The 10,841-nt window shown below is 40.1% G+C and overlaps 1 protein-coding gene across 1 annotated transcript; it reads right to left on the bottom strand.

The window, feature by feature from the left end:
• Positions 1-5,145: 5,145 nt before the first annotated feature.
• pou3f1 (POU class 3 homeobox 1) lies at positions 5,146-8,342 on the bottom strand. The gene has a single exon (XM_079240514.1). The coding sequence runs from the start codon at positions 8,323-8,325 to the stop codon at positions 7,198-7,200; it is 1,128 nt and encodes a 375-aa protein (XP_079096640.1). The 5' UTR covers positions 8,326-8,342; the 3' UTR covers positions 5,146-7,197.
• Between the last annotated feature and the right edge of the window lie 2,499 nt (positions 8,343-10,841).

The following is a 10,841-nucleotide window of genomic DNA, read 5'->3' as shown; positions in this document are numbered from 1 at the left end:
CTATATGATGAGACATACTGCCCGTTTCCCTATGATGTGTCTGTTTTCGTTCTCTTGTTAATCTTATCCTTCATCACAACACTTCTCTTTGACTTTGGTTCAGTTTCAAGGGTTCTTTTCAACATGAAGCTTCTAGCAGCGGTAGCTCTACTTTTTATCTGAACTGGTCTTGAATGTCTGCTGGAACATTAAGATTAAATGCTTACTCATACCCGTTCCCCTGCATGTTACTCCCATCTCTGCATGTCGAACTGTAAGCGTCTGTATGCAAGTTTCTCTGGTGTATTCTCCCTGAGCTTGTAGCAAGTGGAGAGTATAAGTGTGTAAGTCCCCTCCACTTCCACAGCACACACACACACACACAGACACAGACACACCAGCAGTTGCGGAGTATCTCTCAGAAGTGAGCTGATTAGGCCTAAGACTGGGGACTGCTTTGCCTAATCATATCGCTGCATCCAAATCATCTGTGTACATTTCTAATTACATGGTGGCATGTGGTGTCCTTGAGCACAGTGGCAGGCCTCCATTTCATCCCTGCGCTGCGTCTATCTCCGCCTACTTGCCTCATTTTCTTCCCTTCTCCCATATCCTTATTTATTTATTTCCACCAGCCTTATCTTTGTTGTTGTTTCGGTTGACTGTCTGCTGAGCAGCAGCACTCATTTGCCCACTGATCCAAGTCTTTTGAACTTGGCATCATGGGGCACAGCTGACTGTCTGGGGCAGTGGGATCATCTTTGATGATCTGTTTATTGTCCAGCTCCAATTTGCAGAGGTTCATGATATAACATCCATTCTATCATGCATAACATGATGCATAAGTCACGCGTAAAGGACAACAGCAAATAATAATGTTTAGGTTTGGATTATATACCATGTGGTGCAAAGATGGAAAGTCTATTTCTACAATCTTTCGTTAATCTCTTTTAGATTGCTCATATGTCTACATAAAGACTCAACAAAACTGCTCAGAGTGCAAGATGATTGTTCAACTGCTGTATTTCCTACTGTAATTTTAAAAAGCCACATTTTTCATTCTTCTTGAATACATCTAATTGTGGAGAGACCCAGAACATCTATGTTCTCTGGTTAGATGACCTTCCCTTTTTTTTTTTTTTTTTTTTACTGGTGTGTCTTCTTACTGCGAGGCCATGACTTTTCTTCTCTCCTCCGCAGTAAACCTTGTTATTGAAGTCAAGAGGCACTGCAATGCCTTCACTACAGTTGACAAAAGGCTGACTTGAAGGTGAAAAGAAGGGACAACCTTTCGCAATGTCCTTTTAGGCGCAACAATTAACTTTGCAACCTTGTGCTGTAGCCTCAAAGGCCTCTTAAAGCTGTGCCGTGTGTGTTTGACATCTGTGACAAGGTCCTAAAAAGCTTCCCTTGAAAATTACTGTTAAAACGGTTTCGTTTGGTGCGTGAATCAAGGCAAAAACATTTATTTCCCACAAAATTAAAGTAATTTGTGCAGATTATTAAATGTATCCAGTCTTCCTGACTGTGTTCTTACCAACTTTTTCACAGCCATTGTTTAATACCAACCAACTCAATGAATCAGTCATAATTGCTTCTACCGAATGTCTCTAAAAGGTGGCTTTCTTCTCATTGTTGACCGCCGACAGTAACATCTATGTGCAGCTGCCTCAAGGCAAGTTCCTGAGATATTAGTTCTCCACTCTCAGAACTGTTAGTCACACTGACAGACACCTGAGGCGATATAAAATGTCCCTCAAAGCCATGAAAGAGAGCGACAGGCTCCTTCTCTTCTTCAAAACCTCTGAGTGAGGAGCAAAGAGATACAGTGGGGAAGAGAGAGTAGCTTTCTAAAGCTGCACTTATACCCCTTCGCATATGGGGGCCATACCTTGGAGTCGACATGAAGGGAAAACCCATATAGCTACAAGGTCCAGTATCATAAATAACACAAGACTTCTCCTCTCCCCTCTCCGTCTCCTTCACTTCACTGCCGGAGTGTTTCATATGGTAACTAGGTGTTCACTGTGTGGCCACATTGTTGCCCATCTTTCAAGTGACTCAGAGGAGGAAACCTTGAGGTAGAGGAAGAGAGGGAATTTTTGATGAAAAAATGCATTATTCTGTTCTTTTTCCAATCGCCAACTCCCATTTCTCTGCCGCTCTCTGTGGGAGAGGAGTATTTATTACATAAACGGTAGGAAGAGGAGAGGGGAACTCAGCAGGAGGAAGAGGTAGCAACTGAGAGAGACTGCTTCTGGCTCTTTCACCTGTTGGATTATTAGGGAGAGTGTGAATAATTAAGGGTTTTCCAATTACAATAATTTGGAGTTGTACATGCTGATAAAGTCTTCATTTATGGTAAAAGTCCTCGTCTTTTTACAGGCAGTCACAAGTGAAAGACAAGTAATGATAGGTGATAATTCTGAGCCAAACTAAAACTTCTCTTTAGAAACACCTTATAACTGGACTACAAATCCTTTCTTGAACATCACAGCAATAGAAAGTAATAAACATCTTTAAGTATGTCTAAACAGAAAATGCTATCCACGTCCATGATACTGTAGCCTATTAGAAAGTAGCATGCTTACAGGATCATCCCCAAATCTACATGATGAGGATCTGGAATCCTAAGAATCCCAACCAAGTACATTATTCAAGCGCTCCTATTATTTCCATAATTGCCGGCATTGTAGTGGTGTTTGTAATGTCATTAATAACAGGCGTTGGCGTATAATACGCTTAATGTTATTTATCTGTTGGCAGATAGCTTGATGCTGCTAATCCTCATTCATTTGCTGTGGATCAATGCAAATCCGCTAGTGTGAGTAAAATCCCCTCCCCCTTCTAGAGCCGATGGTTCCTAATGTATTTTCCCACCATTAACCAGCCATAATCCCTGCTAATCATCACTAATCCACATCTTCTGTGTGTGACGATACTTCCCTGATGAAGGAGGAATTTGTGTTGACTGGCACCCAGGCACTATGAAGCTGGAGCTCCTCTGCAAGCGGAGAGCTGAGAACAGGGGAAAGAGTGAACTGTGGTGACTTCTAGGTTAAATTGTTGGGTTTAGTTGTTTTTGTGATGAGTTTTGCTCATGTATTATTGATTTAATAGCATAATAGAGGTTGTGTGCCTCCATATAGTGCAGAATAAAAATTGCATATCATCAGAACATAACATTTAGTTTGAGTCACTACAGTGTCTGTACAACTGAACACCCTTTCTGTTTCACAGTATGCCCACTCTACAGGCCTCTTTCAACCATCTGCACTGCTTTAAACCCCACACTTAGAAGCGGTGGTGTTTGAGTCTGCACTAATAGTGCATTGTATTATTTTGTCATCTCTAACTGAATCACATATTACCTTAATTTTAAGTTTGAAAGTAAAGACATAATCTAAGAATGACTTGTGCGGTGCAACAAGTCCACTTGTGCATCTTAGCATGTTTACTCAGGTTCATTTATTCACATGGCATTGCTACAGTGAGCTTATTAATCATATTTACAGTTAACAAAAAGAAATATAACAGGGACATACAACACTACTGCAGATGCTGTAATAGATTTCTGACTTTCAGAAACAGCAACATACATTGCAGTACTTTAGTTTCTTCAGCAGGGGGCGCATGCGGCCTGCTGTTCTGTGTCCGCTGCTTTGTACCTCCATCTGCGCCCCCCCCCCCCCCCCCCCCCCCCGCCACAGTTGGACCACTTCTGTCCCTGCAAAGCACTTTTTGCACGTGCACCAGCCCGGTATCAAAATTCGGAAGAGGCTTTACTGTGTCTCGGTCTTTTAACTCTTGTTTCAGCGCAAGATGCACAAATGATCCAGTGAAACTGGTCTGAAATGAATCAGAATGAAGGAAATTGAAGAGGATACAAATATTTGCAGATGCAAGGTGTCGTTGTATGGACACGTTCATAAAATGTATAGAAATGAAAGGACAGTCTTGGGGAAGCTTGTTGTTTTGTTTGGTTTGATTTCAAGGAAAGAAAAAGGAAGAGTTTTAAAAGCTGAGAGCCACCTCCAACTTTGTATTGCGCTTTTAGTTTTAATCACAATCTATTTTCCTGATAAAAACAAAACAAAACAAAAAAGGCAGGAAAATATGAACTTACAACTACCTGAAATTCAGAAATAACGTCCTCTAACGAAGTTTTTATTTCTTAAACACTTGGTGACATGAATATTTAGACTTCTTTTGAATGCTCTTAAGAAATGAGCCGCTGCCGTTTTTACTCTGAACTTCATGATTTAGAAAACAAAAACATATCAATGAAATTTTCTGAATTTTTTCCAGAGAAAAAAAAACAAAAGAAAAAAGAAATGCTCTCAGGGCCTGCAGTGTATTTCACCATATGTTGTTGTCATGTAGGTTATTTCATTCTTCTTTACAAATGCAAATGCAGAGATGATGCCGTTTTGGCCCGAGATTCGGATGGATGACAGCGACCTGACAACCACACTTCTTTTCATTTAAATCTTTTAGCCAAAAATAACTTACTAAAAAATGTTGCCCGTGCTTGCAGGCCTGTCCTAACTTGTAGAAACTTTAGGCCTAGCCTTTTTTATTTTTTTTTTAAATTTTTTTTAAAAATAATGTTTATCCTATATATGTTTTTCCACTCTCATTCCCTGGAAAGAAGGCTGATTCTTTGCCTGTAGGCACTTCTATCTCAGATCAAAGACTCGTTCCAATCCGCCTTTTTTAATGTCAAGAAGATGATGGTTTTCTATGAGGAAGAGAGCTCAAACTACATTTGAAAGAAATTTTTGCTTCATTCTAATTGAATAAATCTCTTGTATGATAATGAGAAGAATAACGAGGCAATGAATAGACAATAATTCCGTATCAATATTGCACAATTTAATACTGCGATTACACAAAGATGTGAACAACGTCACAGACTGTGAAGTTAGCAGGGAATGCCTGAGGTAAAATACTGTTGTCAATTCCCCCTTGACAGCACATGTACACAGCTTCTGCTTTAAAACGACTCCTCTGTTACATAACCAATCAGTGCTTTTTAAATGAATAAATGAAAACCCAGTGTGCTCACTGAGGACACTTAACAGAACTCAACTTTTAATCAGGCTGTTCCTTTTTATTTGTTTGTTTTATTTATTCGCTTTACTTGAAGATGCTTCAACAGACAGCAACAAAAAGGACGAGTGGATTGGATCTTAATGAAGACAACAGACCATTTCTTGTATATATGTTTTATGTAAGTAATAAAATATTACTATAACATAAATATAAATGTGACTTTGCAGTCTACATTTAGCAATCAACATACAACCAACGTAATAAACAAAAGAGGAAAAAAAAATACTGAAATCCACTGCAACAAAACCATTGACAGAGCTAAACAAAAAAGCTCCAAACACTTTAAGAAATAAATATATATATATATATAAATGGTCAGATTCATAAATGAAATCATATTAAAATATCTTCTTGGAATTAGTAAGTGTACAAAACTGCCCGGAAAAGAAGAGAAAAACAAAACAATATCTCAGAACAAATACAAGTTTACATATTGGACATATTTACAAGATCGGAAATAATCCTGGCAACATTTTCTCTAAAATCTTTTTTTTTTTTTTTTATCATTATTTTTTTTTTTCTTGAAAAAAAAAAAAGAAAAAAGAAGAGTTTTCCCTCATCTGTATTGGATAGCACTGCTGTAGGCTTTTGGACTGGTCCAACATTGAGAAATGACACACAACGCATGAGATTTTTCAGATTTCCTTATAGCATAGGGACAAAGAAATAAATATATCTAAAGTAAGCCCCTTCCAGTGTTTACCCCTAAAGTAACTAATAATTTAGTCTCTCCGATTCCAGTGTTTTTATGCAATACAATGAATCTAAGCGACAAAAGAAATAATGTTGTATCCAGATTCAGACTTTAAAATAATAATAATAATAATCACAGAAACTCGTAAATCGTGTACAGGCGTGATATTCCGACATGGGGCACTGAGTTACCTGAGTAATTATTTTTCATTTGACCAATCTCTCTTGAAATGTTTGGAATAGAACAGATTAACAGGCAGTAAGCATTGCGAGCTGTCAGCGCTCTGGTGAGGACAAGGAACCTGGAAACGTGGGCTTTAGGCTATTCAGATCAGCTACACACTTACAATTTCATCAACAGACATAAAATTGCAATAATAACAATAATAATAATATTAACAATAATAATAATAAAATTAACGAAATAATAAGTGCTCATGCAAAGAAAATAATCATTCGAAAGCAATCAACCACCCTCTCCCAAAAGAAAACAAGAAAAATGCGTGTTTTAACGTCTGGATGCTGTTTTGCAAATTTCGACGTGGTCAGCTGGAAAGCTTTAAATATTTTAAGGCATGCAGTCAGAACTTAGATGTCCTGTTGCATTGAACTTTTTCCTCAAATGCGTCTGACATTTTTTTTTTTTTTTTACGACTGTTGTCAAGATTTCCACAATTTCCATCATTTCGCCGCCATCCACTCTGAGTAAACAGAGAAAAAAAAATCAAATAAAAGTAGAGGCTGCTCTGATGTGTTACAGTACCTATAGCGAGTCATGGAGGAAATCAAAAGGCGGTCTGCAGAACCACAGAGACTGAAGTTAAAAGTATTTCGAAAACTAAAACATCACACTTAATATAGCAAAGAAAGTATACACTAGTACTCAGAAATCTGGTTAAGCAGTTAAGCCTGAAAAAGCAAATAAAATGTTCATTCAGTGTATTCATCTCCAGTGGTGAAGGTTTTCAGGCGACCACCTCATACTGGTGAGCGCCAAACAGTTCATGGTACGCCAGGAGGAGATGGACTCAGTTGCCACATTTCATCAGGCTGATCCACATTTGGATCAGCCGAACTGACTTTATAAGCTTGTCTCCTCCGTATAATTTTGGTAAATAAAGATCTTTGCTTCACTTTAAATACGCACGGAATCAGTAATAGTGATTTTTAAAATCTTTTTTCTTACTTATTTTTTTTTTCTTAACATCTTCCCTCCTGCCATCTATTTGTTGGACATGACGATCTCCGAATACTAAAGGCAAAACTGATCTCTTCCACTTTCCCATCTCTCTTATCTCGCAGGACAACAAAAGCCAAACTTAAATACTGTAAACTCCAAAGTCTCTTTCCCCCCTTTTTTTTTTTTTATCTATCTCTCCGCAGAAATGCTCGGATTGTTCATGAAAATAGTCACTGCACAGGACTCTGTAGTGTGCGGTGTAGAGGAGGGGTCTCTGCTTGGGAATATACGTCCTCCATATTCGGGTGAGGGACCCCCACTGGTGTCATTCTTTTCTCTTTTTGTCTTCTGTTGCAAAACCAAACACGGACAACCTCTTTTTCCAACTGCAGAGTGCCGGCTAAAGTGCTGATTTCATGAGCAGATGGCTTTGGGCATTTTAAGAAATGATTCTCCAGCGCCCCTTTAACCCCAACTTCAATGGAGGTCCTCTTCTTTCGTTTCCTGCCCTGCGCAGCAATCTTGTCCAAATTGGTGGGACTGCCCGTGTTTGAGTCTGTCTCCTCTAGCCACTTGTTAAGGAGCGGCTTAAGTTTGCACATGTTCTTGAAGCTGAGCTGTAGCGCCTCAAACCTGCAGATAGTGGTCTGAGAAAAGACGTTTCCATACAGGGTGCCCAAGGCCAAGCCCACGTCCGCCTGCGTAAAGCCCAGTTTGATCCGCCGCTGCTTGAACTGCTTGGCGAACTGCTCCAGGTCGTCGGAGCTGGGCGCGTCCTCGTCCGAGTGGTCCTGGTGGTGACTGAAAGCCTGCTGGGGCGACTCCATCTGGTTGTCGTGGCTGCCCGTATCGTCGTGGAGTGGGTCCCGCATGCCATGGTGCAGAGAACCGGGTTGGGGACTCAGCATTGCGTTGAGGTTTGTGTATCCAGGCTGAGAGTAGACCAGTGACTGGTGACCGTTGGATGCTGGGGACAGCGGAGATAAGTGGTGCGTCGTGGCAGGCGCCCACGAACCATGGTGGGCACTCTGCGTCTGCTGGTGCACCAGGTGAGATCTGTGGTGGAAGCCGCTGCTCAGGTCGTCCCTACTCGCCTGCACGCTGGCTTTGTGCTCCTGCTGTCCGATGTGGGTACCACTGGACCAGTCGGTGTTGGACGTGGGCAGCCACTGGTGGTGCGTCAGGCTCATCGGGTGTCCCGTGTTGGTAGCCGCAAGCCCTTGTAAGTACTCGTGGTGCATCATTTTCTGCACCTCTCTGTAGGTCGTCCCCTGATGCATCCTATCCGAATCCGGATGCATGAGCGGGTTGGACGGTAAGGAGTTATTCCTCGGAATATACTGAGCTGTTGTCGCCATGGCTCCAACTTCGAAAACTGACGAGCACTTCGGAGGTCTCCAGGCTTTAGAGCCAAAACGCAACAACCTGCTCTGGGAGGTCTTGTGGAAGAGCGAAGACACGCCTCCCCTCCTCTTGTATTGGCTCCTCTCCGATTCGAGCCCACTGGGGACACATGCAATAGGCGCAGCGTTTCAGAGCGCGCTGCGGCGCATTTTTCGCACACGGCGAATATAAGTCCGATCTTACACATGTTGTAGAAAAACATATGTTCTATTTATGAAATGTCTCTTTGAGTTTTTAAGAGTGCACTTTGTGTTTCGTGCAACCATTCAAAGATCCTGTTTATCTGTTATAAATATGTGTGCCTATATATATATATATATATATATATATATATATATATATATATATATATATATATATATATATATATATATACATACATACATATATATATACATACATACATACATATATATATATATATATATATATATATATATATACCCTCTCCACAGAGGGTGGACAGAGCTGCAGCAGTGGGGTTTGATTTGGTTTCCCCAGGTTTGGATCAGTTGTTTTTGCAAATAACCACGTGGGGGAGTACGGAGATCTTTTTGAAGGTGTGTGTGTGTTCCCCCCCCAAGCCCCTCTTTCTCCAATGCACACACACGCACCTACAGGCACACACCCGTGCACCTTTTATAATAGGTCACTGATGATTATAGCGCTCCTCATTTTAAATAGATTATAAGGCGCGATGCTCCAGCTCTGCAGCCACCCACAAGAGAGGCGTGTAAATAAGCCGGTGTGATGTGTCTGTGAATGCTTCTGTAAACGTGTGACAAATTTGAGAGCATTTGCTCTATTTCAAAAGCCTCCGCGTCTGTCATTTATTTGTATTGTCTCGGGTAATTTTCAGTGTTGTATGATCTCATCATCGCCACCCACTTCGTTATGATGGGCCAAGATGCGCGCTCCCGCAGTCCTTCTCTCCCTTGAACCTTTTATCCATCTGCATAAAGTGCAAGTGACACAGGTGACACTCTATAAACAATTCATTCACGTTATTCTGTAAGAGCATTTGGAGATCATGAAAGTTAAACTGCGTCTTCCATTGGCTGAGAGAGATAATTACTTGGTGATTCTAAATATCATGAGGCAGTGGAAATAAACTGCCAAGCTGTAAAAGTCGTTGTAGATTTACCCAATTTAAGGAATTTTAATTCAACACAACAGGCTATATATATATATATATATATATATATATATATATATATATATATATATATATATATATATATATATATATATATACACACACATATATATATAAATAATTTACCTCTAGAAGCATTTTAGCAGCAACTTGGAGAGAAACCTTGTGCTTCTTTCTCCTGGCTCCTTCCTCACTACCTCTCCCGGTTGATCTGATTATTTTTCCCTTCACGTTTTGTCCCAATAGCAAATTACCAATTCTATGAATTGCAAAGCAGCCTCAGAGACGCTGAGGGGTAGAGAGAGGAGGTGGGTGGTGGTGGTGGGGGGGGGGGGGGATGCGAAGATTGAAAGGGATCTTTGCAAACACAATCACGTTCTTAAATGGAAATGCGGGGCTTTAAACAAATCTTACATCTCTCCCGTTCCATTCGCCTAAAACTCTGCAATCAGGCGCATGTTCCGCTCCTTCTAAAACAGGAGCTTTTTGGAAGGGTTTTCAGGCGCAACAGTCCCATTTTAATCATTTACCTGAAAGCAATGTTTTGCCTTTTTATCTCTGCCGCGTGCATGTTTGTTGTCATCCTCCCCATGCGACCATTCTCTTTCTATTTACAGGAGGACTCAACTCGACTGTTCATTTTAATCCGGGACGACGTGACTAAAAGGTGAGTCGTCTCCTTTCTACTGTGGCTGCGTCCTTGCTGAAAGTCTCCGGTGTTAACAATGTAGAGAGTGTGTGCGTGGAAAATGTTGTCCGGGGTCACAGGTGCTCGTCATCATCTCTTGAAAGGCGTGGTTTTTGTCCACCCGTCCTTTATATATCTATTTGGGAAGAGTGGGAGACAGTCCTCGCGAGTTGTCTGCAGGTTGTTCATCACTAGCAAAATAAGTTTTTAGACATTATTATTAGATATATTTAGACTTTTTTTTTTTAGTAAAGGTGCGCTTGTTAATCTTTTCAAGTGACACGAGTTGTTGATTAATGCATAAAACTTTGTAAGCATGTTAAAAAAACAAAACAAAACATTATTTGCATTGTTAAATTGTCGCTAAAAACATAAAATATCTGTATCTAAAGACCTTTATACACAAAATCTGATTAACTATTCTAATATGATACGGTACAAAATTGGATAAAATTAGAAAAAAAAGAAATAATAATAGTAATTGTAATTATAACAACAACAACAACAACAACAACAACAACAATAATAATAATAATAATAATAATAATAATAATAATAATGCTGATTATGGATGTTGCTCAGACAGATCGCATGGCAGGATAGTTTTTATTGTCTCTGTGTAAACT

This window comes from Telmatherina bonti (assembly GCF_933228915.1).
Source record: "Telmatherina bonti genome assembly, chromosome: 5".
In the NCBI taxonomy this organism is placed as follows: Eukaryota; Metazoa; Chordata; class Actinopteri; order Atheriniformes; family Telmatherinidae; genus Telmatherina; species Telmatherina bonti.
The sequence above is the reverse complement of the archived record's forward strand: the minus strand, read 5'-3'. Positions and strand labels throughout refer to the sequence as shown.

Bases quoted from the DNA above. Each gene is read 5' to 3' on its own strand.
- pou3f1 (XM_079240514.1), bottom strand. From the start codon at position 8,325: ATGGCGACAACAGCTCAGTATATTCCGAGGAATAACTCCTTACCGTCC.